The 25,746-nt window shown below is 37.4% G+C and overlaps 1 protein-coding gene across 2 annotated transcripts; it reads right to left on the reverse strand.

Annotated features, from left to right (window-relative positions):
• Window positions 1–1,558: 1,558 nt before the first annotated feature.
• LOC138735669 (uncharacterized) lies at window positions 1,559–24,304 on the reverse strand. 2 transcript variants are annotated; one of them, XM_069883850.1, is made up of 11 exons: window positions 24,010–24,304; window positions 17,606–17,754; window positions 15,979–16,144; window positions 15,774–15,869; window positions 13,298–13,531; window positions 13,195–13,217; window positions 12,990–13,114; window positions 8,847–10,609; window positions 6,844–7,125; window positions 3,682–3,796; window positions 3,165–3,250 (listed from the first exon to the last, which is right to left on the reverse strand). In XM_069883850.1, the coding sequence occupies exons 1-10, from the start codon at window positions 24,175–24,177 to the stop codon at window positions 3,701–3,703; spliced, it is 3,102 nt and encodes a 1,033-aa protein (XP_069739951.1). In that variant the 5' UTR covers window positions 24,178–24,304; the 3' UTR covers window positions 3,165–3,250; window positions 3,682–3,700. The 2 variants fall into 2 exon arrangements, with proteins under 2 accessions (XP_069739950.1, XP_069739951.1); XM_069883849.1 differs by lacking the exon at window positions 3,682–3,796 and having other exon boundaries at window positions 1,559–3,250.
• Between the last annotated feature and the right edge of the window lie 1,442 nt (window positions 24,305–25,746).

The raw sequence follows: 25,746 nt of genomic DNA on the forward strand, positions 1-25,746 counted from the left end.
CACAATTTAAAATTATTATTTGTAATGTTCCACAGTTCTTTAGAGCACTCTTTCTGAACCCTTTTTCAGTTGTGTCCCCACCTCCAAGTTTATGGGCCCCCTTCCCCGTGAAGCAGTCAAGATTTGGTTTCTTCCGTACTTTTCTCCTACAGACTACACAAAAAAAACATTAAAAATACACCCTGTATTTGTATTAAGTGCAGTGAAAAGAAAATTAGCCTTTAGTAAATGTCTTAATATTTACTAATTTACGTGTCGAACTTCTATTTTGACTTATATTTATGTAAATATGCTGCGTCGACTTGGAGAAATGCTATCTCATCTTTACCGTGCGAGTATGGTATGAACGATAAATAAAGGTGACTTGACAAATGTGCTTTGGCCCACAACAGGGGGTGGGGAGGGGGGCATAGGGCCCCATTGAGAATGGCTGTTTTAGAGTGTGTATTTGTATCTCAATACTTTTTAAACATAAATGGGGAGTACTTTAGCAGGTCAATTATAAAAACAGATTGAGAAACGGGGAATCTTTACACTTCACTTACAACAATCAGAATGAAGGAATGAAAATTTTAGAATTAACTGTATTTCCTTACTCTGCGATGGAAATCCCTATCTCGCCTGGCTATTATGCCTGCCGTGAACTTCAGTTTTCAGTCAGTTACTGTTAGACCACACCATCAGCCAAATCATCTCAAGTTACAATGACTCCAGAAGACGGATTACATTTTGAGGCCTGAGTTTTGTTCACATGGAATTTGTGTGCGACTTGTACATGATACAGTTACCAAAGTATATCTGGGTAGGGAGAGCAGTAGAGACCATCTATTCTCAATGGGACCCTGGACTCCACAGTACATTGTGGGGGGGGGGGGGGGGGGGGGAGGGGATTAAATGAAATCATGAACTATTTTTAATGTTTTTTAGTAGTCAGTAGGAGAAACGTAAGGAAGAAACCAACTCACCTTGACTGCGTCATAGGGAAGCGGAGGGGCATAACATTGAGAAGGGTTCTAATAGCTAAAATAAGATCAAGAATGGCTGATATAGAGGACAGGATTGCGTTTGTGGAGAAGGGAGAAGTTCAAGGTAAAGAGGCCCCATTTTCAATGTTACATTATCTGAAGGGTTGTTTTGAGTTTCTGCACATGAATGCACTCCCTAAATAAAGCAAGGGGACCAGCACTCAGGTATTCATCGTTCTGTGTCTCTGTAACTCCCACTAACCTGACAACTTTCCACAAACTCTGCATTGAATAACGTTGACCATCTCCCTTTGATGTTCTCTTTGCCACCTGCGTCTTCATTTAATTCTCTCTACAAAGGTCATTTCCTTTACTGAACTCGCAGTGAACTGTCCACATTTCTCTGGCTTTAGCCAGTTCTATTATGTTTCCAAATATTGTCCAATCCAAATAGTTGACTAATTCAAATTTAAATTAAAAAAAAAATCGCTGATGATTGAACTAAAAGCATAATATGAAGCTCTAAAATGTTCATAATTTGACATGTCACAATTTTTTTATAATGTTTGAATTTTAATAATAAAATATGTACAGGTATTTCCAAGCAAACCTCACTTTTAAAGGAAGGAAAGAAAATAAAAGCATTTAGATGAAAGATGATCATGGGTCTTTGTGTTAACTATTCTATGTCCAGAGTATTTTGAGTTTGCTATGACATTGCTATGTTATTGACATGTCTGCATTAATAACTGGATGGGTATCTCAAACTTAGTTTTGTATTTTAAACAAAACATTCCAGGAAATCAAATGCTTTCATCTTCAATAAATAAGCCATCACTGTAGTTGAGTTCACAGTAATATTTGATATGTTACTTTGCACCTTGAGTTAGAATTCCAAACAAAATGATTTTAAATAGTAATGAACAAATAAGTTATTATGTAAAAGGGAACAAATAGCAAAATATTAATCTGAAATACTCCTTTTTCTGTTAATGTTCATTGCTGTTGAAATGTTTTAATTAAAATATGCCAAGTGATTCTGGAAAACTAATGCTACTAACTCAATTATGATAGCCTCACTACCTGTACATTCATTCCAAGAAAATACCTTTCCAGTAAAATTAATGTTATTTCTCCTCCAATTTATACACAATGCAAATGAGATACTTGAAAATATATTTTTACGATCATGCTTCACTAAAGTGCAAATGTTCTGATTTTATAAAACAACAAATTACCTCAAATATAAAACATTTATTAACTCTTATTATTATCATATTAGATGTACACTGAATAATAGTTATTAAATTATTCCCCAATAATACTGAGTAACATTATGATTAAAGCAAATAACTCCAGATTGTACTCAGTAATATCAATCAAAATTAATAATGGTAATGTTGTAATTAATAATGGTAATGGAAAAAAATGATGTGCAGGTTTAAGCAGCGTGTGATCTGCATTTATAGAGCTTTCATTTTGATAATGTGTTTTTAATAAATCAGGATTTTGAGAAAGAAAAAGCCAAGGGAGATGGAGTTTTATTGGGAATTTCTCAATGGAACAAACCATAGAGGAGACTCCCAATCTATTAATTACTGCATCGATCCCTGGAATGGAAGGCCTATTGTAAAAAAATTAAGTGGATAGGCCTTATACACTCCAACTTTAGAAAAAGAAGAAGTGATCTCACTGAATCATCCAAACTTCTTAAAGGGTTGTGAGGGGTAACTCTGCGTTGGTATCTCCTTGCTTTTTTAGGTGTCTAGAATCAAGGCCTCTGTCTTAAAATAAAAGGTTAGCCATTCAGGATCGCTTTCAGAGGAAATTTCTTCTCCAGAGGACAATGGAATGGAGGCTTCATCACTAAATGTAGTCCAGATCAAGGTTGAAAGATTTTTGGATATTAAAGGAATAGAGACATGAAGTTAAAACTGGAAAACACTTCGGAGGTAAAAGGTGACATAATCTTATTAAATAAGTGGAGTAGTAACGAACATCTGAATGGTCTAATCCAGTTACTATTTTTATGTTTTAACCAGCTGTCATCTTCTCTGTGGTTCTGCATTATTAATGCCAGATTTCAGTTCAAGCAACAAATACTGAAATGACAGTCTCCGCTTAATACTTTCACATGCAGCAACTGCGTGCCTTCCACTTCCTTACTTCGCAAGAGCATTCAGCCATGAAAATGAAAAAATATGGCGAGGGGAGTCAGTTGTGTTCACCTCCTGACTTACTGATTGTTGCACAGCGGTTTCTGGAGCAGAATCTGGGCTTCCAATCTGGGAGGAGAAAGCAACGCAACTTCAAGAAAAGCTTAAAGTCTGCAAATAATATTGCACCCAAAGAAATTAACTTTTTGAATCTAAACTGTGTTGCATCGAATCTGAATAAGTGCAATATTTATTTTCTCACCATCCACATTGAAAGGTATCAAACTGTAGCCTAGCAATTCATAGATTTTAATATATTAAAATGCAATTTGTGAGATATTCACAGCTGTGGAATGATATTGATGGGTTAATATTTAAACATCAGGAGAAATGTTAGAGAACATGTTTCCAAAGAGTTCCATGAACATTAAACAACAGATATTAACAATGAAACAGGACAGAGAGAATGGAACATTCATTTGATTGATTGATCATGAATGTACTTGTCACATTGCTACTTAATATTTGTTTAAACATTTGGAATAATTGTCCTATGTTACCTTCTCATTAAAAGTCCATTCAAACCATCCATGTACAAGCCATGAATTCAATCCTATTCCAAAGGTTGAGAAGTATGATCATCAATGCCATTAATGAAAGGCAGAAGTTTAGTGCCTATTGAAGAATAACAGACCAGTACTACATATATTGGTATGAAGACAAAAGACAGTTTAATTCTTGCATCAAAAAGCACTCCTTGTCATATGTGGAAACATGGATAATTTTACAATATAAACATTGATCTCCAATATTATAAGACTTTCTTTTTTTTTCAATTAGTTAAACAGTTCAGAAATTTCTAACAAGTTGCTCTGAAAGTAGTCTTGGAAAAATATCTAATGATTTTCTTCTAAATGGATCCTCCCCTGTCTTTGGCTGCATTCCAAACCTTCGGCCTGAGTCACACGCAAGAACAGAAGGTTTTCTCTAAAAATCTACTGCAAGGACTTCCAGTTTCCAGCTGAGATAATTAATTGTGCGTTGGAACAGGAAATGTATTATTTCCAGCCATAATATTAAGAACACCATGGTGATAAGTAACTGGCATTTTAAACCAGGGTGCGGTGCAGTGCTAGACTAGATTAATGAAAATGGAACCTATTTAAAACCACTAAAAACATTACCTTGTGGGAGCTTTGGAATGGAACATCCACCATAAAATAACAATGTCTGATGTTATAATTTCCTTCCTTGGGAATACACAATAAAAAATTGTTTCAGATCTATCCTGACTCATGGCAATAGTTTTTTTTTGTTCTGGCATAAGACAGCTTTTCCTTAGCATAGCATAATACCTCAGATTTTTTTGCGTACAGGTTGAGTACCCCTTATCCGAGATGCATGGGACCAGAAGAGTTTGAAATTTTGGAATAATGTGTTCAGGGTAACTAAGCCACACAGTAGCATCAGCAGAATCCCTGTATCCGCTGTTAAACGCATGATGCTACGTTCTTTTTCAATGCAATAACGTTGCTGGTCACGTTACACTCAAACATGGCATTTTAGGTGGAGATGAAGTTCAGATTTCACGTGAAAATGATGTTTTGTACTTACCAAAAAAAAAAATTGATCTCTACTTACAAAAGTACCTAATACTAGAAATTTTGCTTCATGTCTTTTGTAAACATTTCCTTCAGAGTCAATCACATTGAGTAATGCACATGGGTCTGCCGGTAGCAGACTGGCGCCAACAGATAATCAGAGCCCCTCATGGGCAAGGGAGGTCAGGTGTAGAGTTTTCCACTTGTGGCATCATGTCGGTGCTCAAAATGTTTTGGAATTTGGAGCATTTTGTGTTTTTAGATAAAGAGTACTCATCCTGTATTGCAATAACTTGGATAAAAAAAATTGTACATACATGTCAGCAGATAACACTGACATAACCAGGAAGTTATACGATTAGAATTAGGAAGTCACAAAGAAACATCGATATAGGAAGTGAGTTGACAAATCCATGGCTGATGGCATTGAATGTGACTGTCACTGAGTTATGAATCCCCAACCCTATACACGACCAATAGTCCAAAATATGATGATGTTTAAAAATCTGATAATATCGACACATTTGTTTATATGAATAGCAAAACTAGTTTCATCCCTCTTTCCACTTTTAAGTTGTTCTTTCTGAGGAGTCTTTATGTGTTTTTAATGCTATTCATTGCAATGCTGTGGTGGTATAGTTAACAAATTGAATGATTTTTGTATTTTCTGAATAAAGACAAAATTGACAAGGACATTTGTTAAAGGCTATATGGGAGAAGTATGCAGTTGTCAGGTCTGGGCAATGGCAGAATAATCAGTGTATTTCCTTTATAAAGAGAGACTAGGGATGATAGATCCACAGTAGAAGGTCATGTACAAGAGCAAACAGATGCCAAAATGATTGGGAGAATAAAAATAAAGCAATACAGATGCAGGAAATCTGAAGTAAAGCCTGAAGATATAAGGCAGTATAGTCATCATGGAATAAAGTCTGATTGCTTTGTAAGAGTTCCAGCCTGTTTAAGTGGGACTTGAGCCAATGGAATGGTTCTCTCTTCTCTCAATACTGATGCCATTGGCCCCTTAACAAAGCCCCTTCCTTCTACCCTGCACTTTGAGAAAGGCCTGTTTTGATGTTCAACTCTATGTCCCTAAATTTCTTCGGTATTCCATAATAGACTTTAACATCATTTCAAAGGTGTGGTGCCCAGTACTGGATCAAATATTCCAGCTGGTGCCAAACTAATGAAATAAAAATGGTTCCAACAATTCAGCCAAGAATCTTGTGTATCTTGGCTTCAGACCTTGACCTGCAACTGCAGAAAATCATGTCATGCTCTCTCCATACTTCTTAAAGGCACGATATCACAGACCATTATGTAAAATTATAAAACACCTACTTGTTTCTTAACTCATGTTTTTTCCATGTATCCCCCATGTTAAAAAGACTGTGCTGAAGTATAAGCTAAGATTATGTCTCCACCAGTTTATATTTGAAAATATTCCAAATGACACCCATTGCCCTATGGTCAGAGGTAGGTTTAATGTAGACCATCAGGGTTTCAGGTGCCCAGTTGGCTAAATTCCTGTTGTCCAAATAGAATGATATTTCTAGGATACAAACGAACACAGAATGGACCTCCGTCTCTCAATGGCTAATTAATTTTTCAGTTTCTTATTGCCTGAACCTAAAGCAAATTTCCATTGTGTGCACTTGTAACCCAGGTGGCTGAATTTAAAATGTATCTAGTCATTATAAATTTTTCTGTGTGTGGGACTTTGATGTGTAGAAAACTGGCTGCTGCATTTCCATACCTTAGAATTCTGACTACACTTATATTACTGCATTAGCCATCGAGTACTTTTAGATGGTGGGAGTCAGGTAAGGGTAGTTTATAAATACAAAGCTTTATTTTAGGTCAAATTTGCTACAAATATTAATTTAATAGGAACACAATTCTTAGCCCACACATTATTCCCTGAATGCTCCTCAGCCACCAGAAAGATTCCACAATCAAGTAGTGCTCTTTGTTGCTAAGAATGCAGACAGACTTAACAAGTAAAAAGCACTAGTGAATACTTGAGGTTGACAATGTATGATGCAATGGGAAACAACTTTTACTCTACAGTGTATAAAGACCATATCTTTTGAAGAGATGTTACAACCTTTCTTTACTGACCTTTGTTATGGGTGATGACACAGTGTTTTCACAGCCAAGTGTTTTCAACCCAATTTCTGATCCAGCATCTACTGTAACAAGACTGGCCTCCGGTTGTGATGGTCCAGATAGATCAAGAGAGGCAGCACTTGTTTGTGGACTTGTAATCAGCATGGTGGGTTTAAGGGCATGCCAGGAACCACACTTATGCCAGCCTGGATACAATCTGGTATCATCTTCAACCACTGCCAACAGTTGAGGTGTATTTAAATCATTAGCGTGGCAATTTCCGCTTAATTCATTCTTGGCAAAGCAAATAAAGGAATAAAAAGTAAAGAATCAGCAATCATCTGTAATGAAGTGATAACATCTTTCTTCTATTATACAAAATGTCAATTTTAGTCACAATTGAAGTGTTATGGTAGTAAGCTGACTAACTTAAGGACTAATATTAAAGTAAGGTAATATAGTAAAACCCCAGTATCCAGCACATATGGAGATTGGTATTTGCTGGCTAAGTGCATTTTCCAGTTACTTGAGATTTACTCTCCCAATGCCTAACTAACACCTGCATTAAGAGTAAACAGTTTAAAAACCAAAAATACTACACTATACTTACAAGGACGGAACAAACTTAACTTGCATGAATATATAAACCTTAAAGCTTTTTACTTTATTTTCAGTCACGTTCTTTGAAAACATTTAATCGTCGCTGCATCTGCAGGTTCCTCCCGCTCCACGGAGCGCCCGAAAGACGAACAATAACATTATAGATAATTAACCCCCCTCCCCCAAGTTTACAGATAAAGCCTCTGACTGCAACAAGTCTTACTAAGCAGGGATAAGGAGAGTCACCCCATCAGTGAGTGGCATCAACCTGCTCTTCATCCTGGGCCAATTTATTCAAGCACAACTTTATTCAGACAGCTCCTACGAGCAAAGTATTTGCTGAGTATTTGCTCCCATCTTCACCAAAGATTTAGGTGTTACTTCAGAGAACATTTATTTTTACAATTTAAAACTTAAGTATTTTTTACCTATTATTTTACTCTTAGTTATTTTAATTGTTTAAATTTATTTTCCTCGATTTTTTTTTGCGGGTTGCTTGAATTCTAGATACCAAGGATTTTACTATATTTTGAACCATCGAAACCTGAATTTTTAGAAAAAAACAATGACAAAAATTGTTAACAACTAACATTTAATACTAACACTCTAAAATAGAACTTATCTCAAAGCATTTTAATAGGAGAAATGCACACCTCGTATCATTACAAATTCACAGATATTGTTGAATAGTTAGGTTTTCAATTAGGAACTTAAAGCCAGATTTGTCGTGAGTTTTCGTTCAGGATAGTGAGGATTTTGAAACGTAATGTGATGGAGGACACTGCGGGAAGCTCAAACTAGAAGAAAATGGTACAGACAATTGCAAAAGCCTGGAGAAAGTTGCAGAAGTGGAGCAAGGCAACAAACAAAACTGTAAAGAAGGATCACGATAGCCCGTGAGTTTCTGCACCAAGCAAGTCATTGTCTTATTTTTAAATGTACTGAAGCACTCTTCACTCTCTGCTAAATTCTCTACCCTCACGAGCAAAATATGTTAAGGAAATGTGTTGAGTGTAAAGAATAAGGATGGATGTGCAAGTGGTGAAAGAAATTAAATGAGTACTATTGAATGTTAGGAAGAGGGGGATGGAATGGAACAGACCCAGAGTTATCCAAAAAGGGTAAATGTGGGCATGGGTCTCTAGTCTTTAATTGTGATCATGGACAGATAACAATTTATCATCAATCTCAAATTATAGAAACTGATAGAAGTAAGTCTTACAAGAAAGGAGGAACTTCGATGGAGGATGATATTAGACAAATAACTGGATAGTGCATTTAGGGGAAACTTTGTTAAATGCTAAAACGTTACTGTATCTGTAAATTCAAAGTGACCCAGGGGATAATTCTTTCTGAACTACATTTGCTTGTAAAATCTACCTCAAATAACTTGAAGAGAATTCAGAAACACATACCTGTGATGCAATTTTTTCAGAGAGGCCACAATCTGCTTTATCTTGTGGTAATTTACCAGTTTCATTATCTATGAATGGAATTTTGAATTCTCCAGCGGGGAAGCTTCCACTGATAGGTTCAGGAGATGCAGCCATGGTTTCCAGAGGGATTCTGCAGGGGGCAGTGACGGACTCCACCACTGAAACGGTTACGTTGGCAGTCCCTGGAGACGCAGCATTGAATTCCTGATTCATAGGTTCTGGACTTTTAACTCCTGAAGGTTTATCCATCAATTGTTCTATTTCAGATATTTGCTCTGGAGAACCTGGACATGTGAGAACATATTCTTTTCTTGTTGCTACTTTAGCATCTGATGTAGATACATTACAATCTTCAATTTTAAAATCAGAATCTATAACACAGCATAATTTCTCATTTGATTCTGCTGCTTCAGGAAATGCATCCACAACATCTGAAAATACAGCACCTGATTTAGGAGTTTCATTATAAACTAGAGGAGATGCAGCACTGGAATCTTCCTTTAAAGGAACCTCGACAATAGCTACTTCAGACCCATCATTAACTTCTTCTTTGGCAGGCTCGTAATTCACAGCATCTGCAGAATCGGCACCGGGCTCTGCCTCGGCAGGGACCTCATTCACAGCGCTGGAGGTTACAGCAATGGTCTCACTTTCAGGAATACTAATTTTAGCACCTGTAAAGTCAGAACTGAGTTCTTCCTTTTCAGAGATGTCATCCACAGTGCTGATGGACTCAATCTTAGGACTAACTTCAGGTACATTAACCACAGGACCTGAAGACTCAACTTTCCTTTCAGGACTGTTGGCCTCAGTAGGCAAAGACTCAGTACCTAGAGTTTCCTTTACAGAAACCCTATTCACAGCAGTGGAGAACTCAATGATCAGATCATTTTCAGGGTCATTAACCATAGGGCCCGATGACTCAACACTGGCTTCTTTGCCTTCACGAGCTTCAGACCCGACAACTGAAGAATCAGCACTGGGCTTCTCATCAGGGGTTTTAGAGCCAGTAGCATCAGACTTATCATTAAGTTCTTTCTTTACAGGACCTTCTCCTACAGTAGTAGAGGAGTCAGCATTGGGATCGAGGAGATTAGTCATAGACCCTGAAAGTTCAAGACTGCACTCTTTCTTTTCCAAAGTAAGAACCAAAGACTCAGCACTGAGATGCTCTTCAGACTGAGCATTGAGTCCATCTTTTACTAAAACTTCATCCACTGCAATGGAGGGCTCAGTATTTGGATGGCCTTCACAAACACTAACCAGGCAATTGGAAGGCTGAATGCTAGATTCTTTCTTTTCAAGAGCGTCGGCTCCAGTAACTGAAGACTTTGCACTGGTCTGCTTCTCACGAGTTTCAGACTCAGCACTGAGTTCCTCCTTGTCAGGGCTCTCATCTGGCTCTTCCTTCCTCAGGACTTCAATAATATTGTGGTTCTCAACAGTGGAGTCTACTTTTTCAGGGACTTCCATTTCAGCACCCAACTCTTCATTGTCAAGAAGATCATCCACCACGCCACACTGCTCATCATTCAGATTTTCCTTCTCAGGAACTTCATTGACAACATCAGAATGTTCAGGGTGAGGCTGTGAAGATGACGAAGGGCTTCCTTCTCGGGCGGGCCATTTGGCAGATTCTTCTGAAATTTCAGTAGCGGACAGTTCTGAATGACTAGTGTCAATTTCCCTCTCTTCCTCAACTGCTGCAGCTACTTCAACGCCAAATTCTGATTTCTCTTCAACTTTAAACCAATAAACCTTATATTAGCACATGCAGGAATAGGATTCAAATAAATCAGTCTTATTAAGAGAATAATATTTACACCTCATAAGATGTCATGCACCTGACCTTTGTATTTACTTTACTAAAAATGAAAAACCCTGATTCCTTAAACATAAACATACTTGGAACTTCTGATACAGATTTTTATAAAATGGTTTTACATTTAATAAATATAAATTGGATTGATTGATAGAGAAGCAATTGTTCATGAGCAATATCTGCTGACATTTTAGAATAATGACAGATATTCATTATTTATTTCTTCTAATAAATACATGAATCATCGAGAGCATGACTCAATTGCTTGTTAAGTGATCTACACTAAATTGTGCTTTATCATTACTTCAATCCATAAAAAAGCAGACCAATAAGATGATTGGAACCCAGACATATATACATATAAGCTTAGTCATATTAAAAACATTGTTAATAATAGGTTACGCCAATTTTGATTCTCTTTAGTGGATTTAAACCTATTCCGTTCTGTTTCCCCACGATTGCTGCACCATTTGAAAATTAGCCTATTTACCCTCAAATGTAGGAGTTAGAAAAAGACATTAGACGATGAGCTCCTGCACTGTAACTGCTTCCATCGAATTGGAATACACAGTGCCCCAAGTGACAGGTATCAGCTTTAGTGAAAATCTGCACCAACAATATCAAATAATCAGTGATTATTGCTTCATTTCTTTATAGAATAATGAAGTAAGATACCAGCGGTGTTAGTGATACAATTTCAATTGGAGTCTTCATTTTAACCACTAGCTGGCACCTCAAGAGAGGCTTGGATTGCTGAGTGAAACCTGGCTATCTGGGTTGATGTACCATAGTATTATTTAGTTATGAGGCACTCGGGCGTGTTCTTGAATGAAATTTAAAATAGAAACAGATTCCTCCTTTCATTCATCCTTCCCTTTTACAACATTTTAAAAACATTTCAGACTTTCAGCATCTGTGAATAGATGGCTCGACGTGATTTCTGAGGTATAATTTAGCTATTTATTTTTAAGCCCCACAGTAACCAGGATCAAAAAGGGAGTTTCTAAGCTTTACATAAATCTCTTTGTTTAATTATGGGATAAATTCAGCAGACTTGGAAGTAGCTCATTGCCTGCCTTATATGATTTTGTTTTTTTCTTGAGAACTTCCAGTGTATGCATTCCCCACATTCAGGGACCAGATGGGGTTTTTTTTGCCATTGACCATCTGAAAACATTTGAATTAGGACAAGTGGAGAAACTGAAGCTCAGTGTTTTTCATCAGGTGTAACTTATTTGCTTCAAGGCTGAAATTAAGTCACCATTTTGCCTCTGCCAATCTATCATTTTCAATTGTGTAATATTAATAATTTACTAAACAATTTACACATGGAAAGTATATATTTTTCAACAGGGATCTGATTAATTCATTGAATGGAAGCATAAAACTATTTGTTTTTTCATGCTCATCTCAGATAACATACATTTTACTTTTGTTTTCTCTTAACTCCACACCATAAAGAGATCTAATTCACTGGTTGCCATTGCCCTTTTGAGCATACAATTGATAATCAGATTTACAAATCTTGGAAAATTTCAATCTGAAGAAACTTAAAAAGCATGCTATTTTACAAAAGGTATACCAGTGTCTGTTCCCAAATGAAACATTTCAATCCCTTTGGCAAGCCAAGCATTCTTGGCATTGAAAATGTTTGTATTTCAAATTGCAGGTCATCACAATTAAATAAAGCAAGCTAAGTGAAGCAATATGGGCTTTTCCCATCCGCACAAGCGTACATTCAAATTTTTGCCAAAATCTTTGGTTACTATGAATTAAAATATTATCTGTTAACACTGGTTTTAGCTGACCATCAGGCAGCTCTGAATTATATTTATTTGTTATCTTTTCAGCAATCCCAATGAAATCAATATGAGATTATTTCAATATTGAAATTGAAATAGCTTGAGTACTTTAACATTTAAAGTAATAAAGTGAGCAAGCACTTCTTATACATTAATGGAAAATATTTTATAAAAGGAGAATTCAGGGCCCAGTAAGTTTAATGGAATGAATCCAAAAAGGAAGTCAATTATTTTCATTATGAAAGTGGGTAAGCTATAGCTGACCTGCAAGAAATCCATTCCTCCTTGAAGTTATGAGATGGATTAAAATGGTCCCATTTTACCACCGCAACATCTAAATCCCAGCATGGACAATGTCAAAGGGGATCTTTTGTTAGTATATACTGAGTATTCATTTTATATTGTTTTAAATAAAACATATTTTAATTGGGTGACACATACAGGATGGATACTAATTAATTTCATTGAGAATACAGCTCAATAAAATGATATCTTTACCGTTGAGGAAATTAATTGTTTGGAGCAGGTTCTGTTCTTTCTCCAGATCTATATTGTAGTGATCCATATTTTCGAAGCCCTGCTCCAGTTCTTCAAAAACTGATGCTGTAGTAGCTTCTGAAACTCTAAAAATACAAGAATCTTCATTAATTTGTCTAGATCAACTACTTCAATTGTTTCATATTAAATAGTCACGGGTACTTACTTTGCTATCAGCATCTTTGCATTCTATAAAAGAAAAGAAGTTAACATTTAATGGAAGAATTCGCCTGCAGGAAAAATATGAACAAAATGGAATGTTTTAGTACCTGTAGGAAGACTGGCATTTGGGGCTCCTCCATTGACTGCAGAGCAGATTTCACGAGCTTGGTCATGGATTGTATGTGTTCATTGTAAGCTTTTATCAAAGACTTGCAGTGGCTGATTTTCTCATCTTCTTCATTTGTGATTGTTTGTATCAGTTCCTGTTTTTTTGTTTCCAAAGTTGCAAACAGGGAATCAAATTCTTCGTGCAATGTTTGCTTTTGGCTTCTACAGTTTTCCTGTTAAACAAAATAGTTTTAGGTGATTGACAATAGACATTTATCAGTGGCATACCCAGGTTTTGATGTTAGTTGGGGCGAGAGCGCATAAAAAAGGTTCCATGACTACAGCTGTGCACGAGCACACAGGTTTTACAACAAGCTCACAGATTTCCACACCCTTGTCCCCGCTACCACCCCCCTCTTCCCTTCCCTCCCTCTCTCCCTTTCTCTTCCTCTATCCCACCCCTCCCCTAGACAGTCCTCTTCCCCCTCCTCTGCCCTTCCTTGAAATAAACAATGAATGACTTTCCTTTTACACCTCTCCCAACTCCTTCGAGCTGGTGAACAACCATTGATGTTCCTGTAAGTGCAGGAGGTGAACTGATGGAGGAAACGAGGTGGACAATTTATGCAGCACAAATTCCCACAAAAGAAAATGACCACACATTGTGCTTATTAAAATGGACATGGGAAACCCTGACATCATCTTCCATTGAATGTTCTATCATATAGGGCAAAGCAATCTTTCTGCAGAAGTGTTTGGGATGATTCCCTGAGCCTGAAGTCTAGCTAATGACATGGTACCAAGAGAACAACCATCCTCAGCCTACACTGGTCTCCAGCATGCATGTGTGGTAGGCCAAGGGAACAGAAGGGGAGTTGGGTGACGGGGGTTCCGGCGTAGTCAGAGGGGAGGGTTCAGAGTTGGGCGTTGGTAGCTCCGGTCATGCCCAACTCCAAACCCTCCCCTTGGCAGTTGGCCTACCACACACCGAACCCTCCCCTCGACAGTCAGCCTACTGCAAACTGGAGCTCCTGACGCCGACTTCGAATCCTCCCCTCCACCTATCGGATGTGCACACCAGGGAGCCCAGTGTGCATGTGTGGTAGGCCGAGGGGAAAGGTTCGGAGTCAGGACTCAGACATTGGGATCTCCAGTGACCGGAGTTCCTGACGCCCGACTCCGAACCCTCCCCTCGGCCAACCTGAACTGGAGGGCACAATTTGTAATTCAGTTTTTAAACATCTTACTCACAGTGCTTGCCTGTCGGCCTCTCTTCCAATTTACTGTTCAAACATAGATCTCAAATTCTTTCCGTGCCTTGTGTTCACAGTGATTCACATATGCGCGGGATGCGATCTACGCCAGCTAATAGCCCAATCAGGACGGAGCACACGCAAGGAAGCGCCAGGGCAGATCAGTGGCGCCTGTTTTTGAACTGTGAGACCATGGCATCTGCAGCAAATACCATGGTCTCACAGTTCAAATATATGTCGTGCGGGGAAGGGCTGTGGGGTCAGGAATGCTGCCAGGCTGAAAAGGTGGGGAAGCAGTCGCTCCCCCTGCCCCCTCCCCCTAGGTACGCCCTTGGCATTTATATTAATGCAATTCTGATGGAATCCCATCTGGAAAAAAAACAACTCTGACATATATCTAATAAAACACAAAAGTCTGCAAGTCCCAGTTTTGTTCAGGCACCTGCTTACATTTTGCTTATATTCTGATGAAGGGCTCAAAAAACCCAAAACGCTGGTTATGTATCTTTATCTTTGCGATATAAAGAACACTGTTTGACCTGCTGAGTTTTTCCAGCATTGTGTTTTGATATTACACTCTGTGATTACACTCATTTAACATTTCAATACGATTGTTGATGAATTGAAACAAATGATCTGTATTACATCCGTCCTGTTCATAATAACACATGATCTGCTGAGATCTGGTTATGCAAGAAAATAGAAATGAAATCAGTGGATTGACATTTTTGTGGCTATTCCATCTACACTAATAATTAGATTTCATTTTTTTTTAAATTACATGGGAGCATACATTTTTCTGGTACACTTGTGTGGTATTTACACAATCAGGTTTTGTATAATGAACTAACTGAAATTAAAGCAACATAAATATAGCCAAAGAAATTGAATGATTGGCTTAAGGCACAATGGGTTGTGGGGAGTTAAAGGTGTGGTCTCAGAGTTCACAACTGCAGATCTGATTTCCCCTCTGGAAATTCCCTGGTCTGATTTACCTTCACTTCCATCTCCGATGTGATTTCTGAACCCCTTCCCTCAATACCTCTTCCTGTTCCTAATACAGTTTTCTCTAAGGTGACAGTAAAGTGTTTTCTTCTCCCATCACGCCTCCAGACCATAATCTATTTCTCCTTTCCTCTCTTAAATGCCCACAATTGCTTCAGTTAATCTATTGCAATTCATTGTGGCTGGAACTAGAAAACTAATTTAAATAAATTGTTACCTCAATATATGTGTTAGTTTCTTCAAGATGAGTAATAAATGCTTGTATTGAGTCATTGGTTGCAACAAGTGTTCCAATTCCATCTCCAAGTTTGCACTAGGAAATGAAAGAAACATAAATCCACTTTAAATTTAAACTCAATGTTTGGACGATTTGATTAAATATTCAGTGATTGGAGCAACAAATGCTTAAAGGGTATCACTACCTTTTGTTGTTTGTAGACTGTTAGAAGAGGGGCAACCTCACAAGGCTTATGTACACCGAACACTTTGCACAATGAACAGGTAGGTATCTCACATGTAATGCAATATATATTAATCTTTTCATCATTGTGCTCTTCACATGTTGGTTGTTCAGGCTTTGCTGTAGACCTAGATTAATTGTGTAAAAACTGTTTAACTATTCATGCAAATAATCCATCCAAAATTTAACAACATTCATTTGAGCATAAAGATTGAAAAAAATACATTAATTAAAAAAAAGGCTTGGCTGTTTTCCATTAAGGCCGCATATTACTATAATTAATGACCCAATAACAGCAAATAAAAAATATATAGTGCATTGATTTAATGCTTTAATCACATGAAGTAAAAATTAGAACATGCATTTCAGTAGAAAAAGGAACATGCTGTACATTAAAATTATTTCCAAGTTTAATTGTGCACATTTTTATTTTCTAAAGTTGCTAACAGTTTTCCTCTCATTATTAGGAGAAAATATGCAACGCCAGTGAAATTTACAGTATAACCCCTGGTATCGGGCACCTACAGGGATTGGTAGATGCTGGAAAAGTGAGCTTTCTGGCTGCTTGAAACTCACTCTTACAATGCCTGACTAATACACCTGCATTTTAAGATTAAACAGTTTAAAAGACAAAAATTTGATACATTGAACAAAAACAAAGGTTTATACGTTACTTCAGAAAACATTTATATTTCAAATCTAAACTTTTATTTATTTTTACATTTCTTCTTTTTTTTATTTATTTTCCTCTACTTTTTTGATGGTTGATTGAGGTTGCCGGTTGCTTGAATTCCAGTTAACAGGGATTTTACTGTGTTTGACTTATGTTGGCAACTCCATAGTGAACCACTTGCACATTAAATTGGTTCTACCTTCTACGTGCAAAGCTGTCAATCTGTATGTGTGACCTCATGCTTCATGGAGTCTGGAGGTCAAGCACAAATATCCTGGCATAACCACCCTTGCTATTGTGAATAGGTCAGAGTATTTTTTAAACTGTTCTTAATTTCAATATAAACTGTTAATTTCTAATACTTAATGGTGTATGCAGGTAAATTCATTGTTTGAACAATTCTGACATGTCTCGAATCATCAGACATTTAAAATCAGGTGATTGGATCTTGACAACAGTACCCCTTAAAATACTTCAGGGAGTTTGGCCAGAAGTCTCAGGATCTTCTTCCTATGGCTTAATTACTGTTCACGAACTGTTCTGCACGTAACAATTGTAGTGGCCGGTGCTCAACTGTGTTTGGAGGAGCTGAACACACAAAATGTAAATACAAAATGTAGAATAGTGTGGGAAATGAACAAGAGTGGCAGGCTGGATCGGGCACAACCTGAGCCAATATATTTTGCTCATTTATGCTCTTAAATGATTACTCTATCTATTAACAAATATTAATGATTTTAAAAAGCAATGTAAATACTATTCCAAGTAATCAAACATTGTTACAGAAACTGCTGCCTAAACTGACACCAATGGCACCAGCAAAATTAAATCATACACTTGCATGATCAGTTCAACCGTTGCGTCAAATAGTTCATATCTTTCTTCAGTGTCACTGACCCTTAATGAAATAACCTACCGTAAAGATTCTTGTTTATAAACGTCAATGATATTTTCCACCAATAAATTTCTTTGTAGTCCATAAACACCATGTCTATCCAGGATAATCTCCTGATGACAGGACGGACAACGGAAACAGCCTCCTGAGCCCAGAGCTGTGCCACGAGACTTGCAACAAAAGAAAACACAATTTAGGATTAGGCCATTTTTCAGACAGCGAAAAAATAAAATAAAAGATTACAGCCTTGTTGGTGCTGGATTAAAGGTATTCATTTATTAGCCTAAAGTATGAGCGTTTATGTACTTTTGTTTAAATTACTGAAGCAGCATGCTGTGTAGAATATATTCTACACGGCGCAATAGTTTTAAAGTGAGATTTGAATGAGTCATTTCTGTTATCTGTCAATTGTCAACAAAGATTAAACAGGAAATTGAAAAGCCGTCTGAATGCAGTTTGAATGCAATTGTTCAACATAAGGCTACTGGTATGTTGAGTCGTGAAGCTTTAAAAAGAAGCAATACGTATATGGCTTGATGACTCAGTTATAATTGTCCAAATAATACTTAGCAATAAGCTGGAATAAGATATTTGTCATGCAGAATGGATTAGATCTACAGTGCCAACAGGCAGTGAGGAAATTTACTTTGGTCGTTGCAATTCCCTAATGCACGATGCTAAATGGACAAAGGAGGGAAATGTGTATCCTTTCACCTCTCCCTCCCAGCCACCTCTTTGTTGGTATCCAGAAAAATCTGCAAGGTATTCTGCAATATGAGTTTTAATTTCAGTTTAATATTTCTCAATTGCAAAGCCAGTCAACTACAATGCACCTGAACTTTCGCAACAGTACAAAACACAGAAACCGTAGGCCTCTCATCTCTTCTTGCCTGCTCTGCTATTAAATTAGACCATGATTGATCTTTTTTTTTAAAATCACACTTTCCTGTACTAACCCAATATCGCATAAAATCTAAACTTGGATTGATCCTTGTCTGAAATGTACTCAGTCCACAGCCTTCTTGCATGGAGAATTGCAAGATTTCTTATCCCCAGTTGAAGAATTTTTTCCTCACCTCGGTTCTGAATGACCTTACACTGAACCCTTGGTACTCCAGTCAGGGGAGAAATTAACTTCTTAACAAGGTTGAGGTCTTCTTTCAATCTTCTAAATTTGAAATAGCAGTACTGTGATTAACGACTTCATCCAACAAATCTGGTTAAACTGCATTGTACTCCCTCAGTGACAAGTCGATACTTTCTTTAATGCTAATATCTTCTTGTAATAAAAAGTAATGTATCTTTGGCTTCCTAATGAGCCTGCACGTCAACTTTCAGTGAGTTTTGTACAAGGAAACTGCATCCCAGTGGACACCAATTTCTTCCAATATTGAAAGAAACGTGTTTATTTTCACCCCCACAAAAGAGGATGGCTCACATTTTTCCACAATAAAGTTTATCTGCAATGTCTTTGTCCAATTAGATGGCATGTACCTCCCAGGGGTCTCCCTGCATCCTTCTCACAACCAATATTCCTCCTGATTTTCCATCATCAGACATGGACATATTTCTCTTGATTTTATAAACAAAATCTGTGGCACAGCGGGACGGGGCTGGGGGATGGGGACCTCTCCCTGCCCAGTGGGCCCGGTGGTAGTTAATCTACCACTGCTCAGCACCAATACCACCAGCACCCCTTCCACAGCTGAAGACTGGAGGGTGGCTAATTAATTAAGAAGAGCTGCAAGGACAAGCCATGGAACTACAGGCCAGTGAGCCTAAGATCAGTGGTGGGAAAGTTACTGGAGAGGATTGTGAAGGGCAGGTCTGTCTGTATTTGGAAAGACACAGACCAATTAGGGACAGTCAGCATGACTTTGTGAATGGTTGATTTTTTTTTAAATGAAGAGTTGAACAAGGGATTGACAAGGGCAGGGTGGTAGATGTTGTCTATATGAACCTTGACAAGGCCTTTGACAAGTCCCTGCATAGTAGACTATTCCAAAAGGTCAGATTGCATGAGATATTGGGTGAGATGTTCAAATGCATAGTGAAGGATTCTTATATAAATTAATGAGAGAATTGTGGCCAGCTATGTGTTACATAGATTGGTGCTGAGTCCGTTGACATCAACATTAAGAACTTGGAATGACAATGTAGTTAGCATGACTAGTAAGACTGAGGATGACCCCAGAATTGGTGGTATAGGGGCCAGTGTAGAACATTATCTAAGATTGTAATGGGGAAAGTGGGGTGAGGAATAGCACGTAACTCAGACAAGTGCAAGGTGTTGCATTTTGGTAAGTTGAACAAGGGTAGAACTTTTACAGTGAACAATAGGACACTAGAGAGGACTAGGGGCATTGATACATAGGTACATGATGACAGAGGAGGATAGGGTGGTGAAGAAGATATTTAACACATCAGTCAGATCAATGAGTAGAGGAACTGGAATGTCATATTTTAACTGTTCAGGACTTTGGTGAGATGGCACTTGGTGCAATATTGCTGCTTTGGTCTCCCAGCTACAGGATATATGTTATTAAACAGGAAATGGTACAGAAAACATTCACATCAAGACTAATGGGTTTAAGGAGATGCTGAGATTTTTCTCGTTGGAGCCTTGGAGGCTGAGTGGTGATCTTATCCAGGTATATAAAGTGAATAATTACTGTCTTTTTCCCCAAGAGTGGCCAGTCTTTTTCCCAAGAGGGCATGGATTTAAGGTGAGTGGAGAATGATTTATAAGGAGTCTAAAGGGGCAATTTTTCCCACAGAGAGGATGGTATGTATGTGGAATGAACTGCCAGAGGAAGTGGTAGATACAATTGAAAAGATGTTTGTACAGGAACGTGGGTAGGAAATATTAAAAAGTGCAGGCAAGAGGGACTAGTTCAGGAAGCCAATTTTGTTGGCATAGACAAGTTGGGCTGAAGGGCCGGTTTCATTTCTGACCCTATCCATTTGAGCATTGTAGAGTTTCTCCAGCATATCTCTATATTGAATTCAATAGCACCATCTGCAGACTTCTTGTTTAACTCTTATGCTTTTTACTTCCCCAAAATGTACCATATTGTTTCATTCAGGTTGCTTATTTAGCAGCTATGTTCATTACCTTATGTTCACTACCTTATTCAACAGCAATGTTCGCTGCCTTATGTTCGCTGCCTTATGTTCGCTACCTTATGTTCGCTACCTTATGTTCGCTACCTTATGTTCGCTACCTTATGTTCGCTACCTTATGTTCGCTACCTTATTCAACAGCAATGTTCACTACCTGACGTTCAGTACCTGACGTTCACTACCTGACGTTCAGTACCTGACGTTCACTACCTGACGTTCACTACCTGACGTTCACTACCTGATGTTCACTACCTTATTCAACAGCAATGTTCACTACCTTTGCTTCATTTGTTTTATAAATATTCAGAACTCCATCTAGATTAAAATTGACACATGAATAGTCTCCAACCACAATTTTTAGCTTTCTTGTGTTCTTTAAATATTGACATTTCTTCAATTATCACAGAAATGAGATTATTTATATAAACATCTGGCAACATTGTTGACTAATTGAACAATCTTAATGCTTTATCAAATGGCAGTCATTCTGCTTTAGTTACTGGAAAAAAAAAGGACTGCACCTAAAATAGCAATTCACAATTTCAAAAATTAATTTAATGGAAAATTGTCTTTTAGTGTATCGTTAGTCAGTCTCTTTAAAATAGAGTCCCCGGTGTATTCCCTCTGTACTCTTGATTGCAAGCCAAGTTCAGCTTCAATCCAATCTATAAATTTGTTAATGACTCCTCCATTGTTAACTACATAATTGGCAAAGATGAGTCAGAATATTGGATGGAGATCGAGATTGTGTGCAGTGCCAGAGCCACAATTTTGCTCTCAGTATCAGCAAGACCACAGAGGAGGCTGAAGAATCATAAACATGTCTTCATCGATGGGCTGTCAGTGGAGAGCGGTTAGTACCTTCAAATGTCTGGAGCCCACATATTGAAGGACCTCTCCTGCAGTCAGCCCATTGAGGCAAACCTGAAGGAGGAACACCCTGCTTGAAAACACTATTGAGCTTCTATTAGTGTACTGGGGAAAGTACAGTGAAACCCTGATTTTACAACCCCCCCCCCCCCCCACTTTAACACGAATTTGGATATAACACAATAAGTCATTGGACTTGGGCATCAGTCTCCCATCAGGAGCGGGAACATCAGGTTGTCGGATTGATTTAAAATGCATACAGAATAGCTGGGATGTTCCAAATAAAGGAGAAATGGAAATGTAGGTATGAAATTAAACAGGGAAATACAGTGAAACCCCAATTTAATGCGATCCCATTTTTTTCATGATGAGCTTTTATGGATCTCAACGATCACATTATAACAGGGTTTCACTGTATTTCCCTGAATCACAGCCTGGTTTGCAATCTCTAGTGCCCAGGAAGCCAGAAAGCTGGGCACACCTAGCCAAGTCCATCACAGGCAATGACCGCCCATTCATCATTAAAGTCATCAATGTGAGCTAATGCTTTGAGAAAGCAGCCTTCATCATGAAGGATCCCCATCACACTGGTCACAATCTCTCTGCTCCCTTCAGGCAGAAGTTGATTGCTGCACTAGACGCTGCTTTCCATCCATATGTGCACTTTATTGATTTTTTTTAAAAATTCTCTGTATTGCATCATTTATTTACATTCATTATCTGTTTAAGTTCTTAATTTGTTTACATGTATATGCTGCATAGATTTTTTGCATTGCCAAGAAGTGGCAATTCTGCCTCACTCAGAGTGAAGAATGTCATGTATGTATTCTGATAATAAATCTGAAGGTACAGAAACCCAAGATTCCACACATCTAGGTTCAAGAAAAGTTTTATTCCAATAGCCATCAGACATTTGAACCTCTCCTAGTTCACGTCATTACTGTGTCTGTGAAAAGAGCAGGAATTCTACCAGAAACCACTAGGGACAGCATTAGAGACTGCTCTCCATTCCAAATAAACAACTGTTCTCCCTTGCTCGTCTTATGACCAGTTTCATATGTACACTGCAAAATACCTCTTTAATCCCATGATCTTTGATGTTGCAAACAGGCCTGTTACGTAGCACATTAAAAAAAAACTTTTTTGAAAGTCCACGTACACATTTATTTAAACCAAAATTTAGATTTAATTCTTCTTTCTTTGGCTTGGCAGGTTAATAAATGACAACTCTGTTCTTCCAAGATTAAAAGTTGTTTTTAAAAAAATAAAGTGTCCCAACCATTAAGATTGTGATGATCAGTCTATAATTACCAATGTTTCCCCTCTGTTTGGTAAACAAGGGTTCTTGGAAGTAATTGGAATTATTGCAAAACCCATGTTTCTGTTTCACTAATAAACCAGTGATACAAAATATTTGAAACATATTAAAGTCAGCATATTAAAATAAAATGTCCTTAATTAAAACAAAATAAGGGCTGCTAGAAACTAATGCAGTTTGCTTGCTGTAAATGTAGCAAACCAGTCAGGAAATTTTAATCAACTATGTGAGGGACATAATGTGGATAGTAAATTAACTGATCTTTTGTAGAAAGGATGCCGAAGGTGTTTCTTGAAAGAGTAATAGAGGCAATGAAGATTAAGAAGCAACTTCTAGAGTTTAGGTAGTTGCATGAATAATAACCATTGGTGGAGAAACTAAATCCTAAACAATCCATGAAACCCAAAATTAGACAGGACTGCAAGATGCATGGACAATATATATGGGACATTGGTTGACTGAGAAGGTTCTCAAGGGATAGATGAAAGAGATTTTGGCCCAGTAGGACATGCTCCGTCAAATTTTGAATGACTTCAGATTTATGCAGGGTAGAAGTTGGGAACCTATCCATGGAAATGAAATAAACAATCTACAAGTAATAAAATTCAGAAAAGATATGGTAATTCCATAGTGGCTTGCCAGTGCATATTCTATTTAAAACAAATCGTGCTGAGAGTTGAGAAATTCTGAACTTTTATTATGAAGTAATAGGGGCACAGTTGGTGCAGCAGTTAACAAGCCTTTACAGTGCCAGTGATCGGGACTAGAGTTCGAATCCCACGCTGTCTGTAAGGAGTTTGTCTGTTTTCCCAAGTCTGTGTGGGTTTTCCCCAGGGCTCTGGTTTCCTCCCACAATTAGAAATGCACCGGGGGGGGGGTTTGGGAGATTTAGGTTAATTGGGTGTAAATTGGGCAGTACAGACTCGTGGGCTAAAATGGCCTGTTACTGTGCTGTATGTCTAAATATTAAGAATAAATAAAGTTAAAAAGAGCAAGTTTATTTCTCTCCAGATTTGGCAACTGAAACGGACAAGTATATTTTGGTTTTACAAAGACAACTTCCCAGAAATTGTTAATTTCACTAATTTAAAAAAAAAAGAAAAACAGGTCTTACCTGGAAAATGTCATTCGCACATTTTCTACAGAGGTTATGTTGACAAGGTAGTATCACAACAGGCTTGGTAAACATTTCCAAACATACTGGGCAAATTAACTGCTTCTCCAGATTATCCATGGTTTGTGAATCTCTGTACATTGAATTGTACTCCATTGGGATAGACATGTTAAGGAACTTATTTTTCAAGATAGAACTGTAGACTTCACCATGCAAAGATCCTTTTGCTTTCTCAGATTCTCTTACTAAGAGAATATTTTTAGCAAAGGTATGGAACTAAAAGCTTGAGTGTTGCTATGCTTCAATCTGTCATTGTGTTTAAATTTGTCACAGGCATCATATGTTGTGCAAGATGACATACCATTGCCCATATATACAAAGTCTAGAATCTTGTTTAAGAAACACTCTGCTCATGTTACTTCCATTCATATCACAAGGGAACAACGTTTTAACTTCATGACATCTAGGCTTACCAGTGTTCGATCTTAACTGAACCAGCATTTAACTCCAGTCAAAACTAACATCAAAAGGGGAAATACATTTACACAAGTAATTTTGTGATTTTCACAAAAACGTTAATTGTGTTTCAATTCATAGCATACTGAGCAAAAGGGAGCTTCTTAAAATAACTACAATCACGTTGTGATCTTAAATACACTCATTTCTTTTTGATCTGTCAATCCTGAAATCTTGCAAAATCAGTTCGTCAGCATGTCTATCCCAATGGAGTACAGTTCAATGTACAGAGATTCTTAAACCATGGATAATCTGGAGAAGCAGTTAATTTGCCCTGTATGTTTGGAAATTTTTTTACCAACCCTTTCTCTACTTACAAATGTAAAGGGTAGCAGCAACCTTAATTCCAAGCCTAGATCAACTCCAGAAATATTTGGAAATATTAAAGCTCAATTATTAGTAATTTTAATCCCCCAAAGTAAAATTAGTCCATGAGTTTTTGGTAGTGCTCTTCCAACAGAATATCTTAGGCTATTGGATGCTATCAGTATCCCAAAACAAATTTATTTTCCATTTCATAACTTTTTGTTCAGTAATCCAGTAGGTTAAAAAGGGAGTAGGAAATAGAACCTGGTAAGTTTCAGCCTGTACTGTATGTTTCACTTTATCTACTGCCCTGACTGCCGGAGATGCTGAACCATCAGGATTTCTGAACAATTAAAGATTGGATTACTGGAGTTTTTAATTGCAATTTAGAACATTTCCATCAAAATTGATAATGTTCAAAAAATGCCTTCCTTTGCAATTACATTACAAATATGGAACAGGCCTGATTTGGTCAAGATCTGTTATTGCTAGCAGAGACAGAGATGAAGTCATGGTTATGTAATGGGGGTTACCAAAAAAAGTAATTTTTTAGTTGTTACAAAAGAAAGCTCAGAAAATAGGGCAACATAAATCAAGACAAAGATGGGAAGTAGATTTGAATAAGCAAACAGATGAAAGTAATTGGATGGAGTTGTGTAGAAAAAGAAAAAGTACAATAAATATGAAGGTTTTGGTTAATACAATTTTTACTCAGTTATACTTGACACCACAAAATTTAAATAAATTGAATCATACCCTTTCGAATTTATGTTTTTAAGATGTGAATAGGAAGGTGGTACATTTTCGCATTCTACTTGGCAGTGTCCTAAAATTCAACCTTTGATTGTAAATGGGTAACTTATTAGAATAAATAACAGGGGTTAATTTCCCACAGCATCCATTGTTATTTTTACT

The sequence above is a fragment of the Narcine bancroftii genome, chromosome 6 (assembly GCF_036971445.1).
Source record: "Narcine bancroftii isolate sNarBan1 chromosome 6, sNarBan1.hap1, whole genome shotgun sequence".
NCBI classification, from domain to species: domain Eukaryota; kingdom Metazoa; phylum Chordata; class Chondrichthyes; order Torpediniformes; family Narcinidae; genus Narcine; species Narcine bancroftii.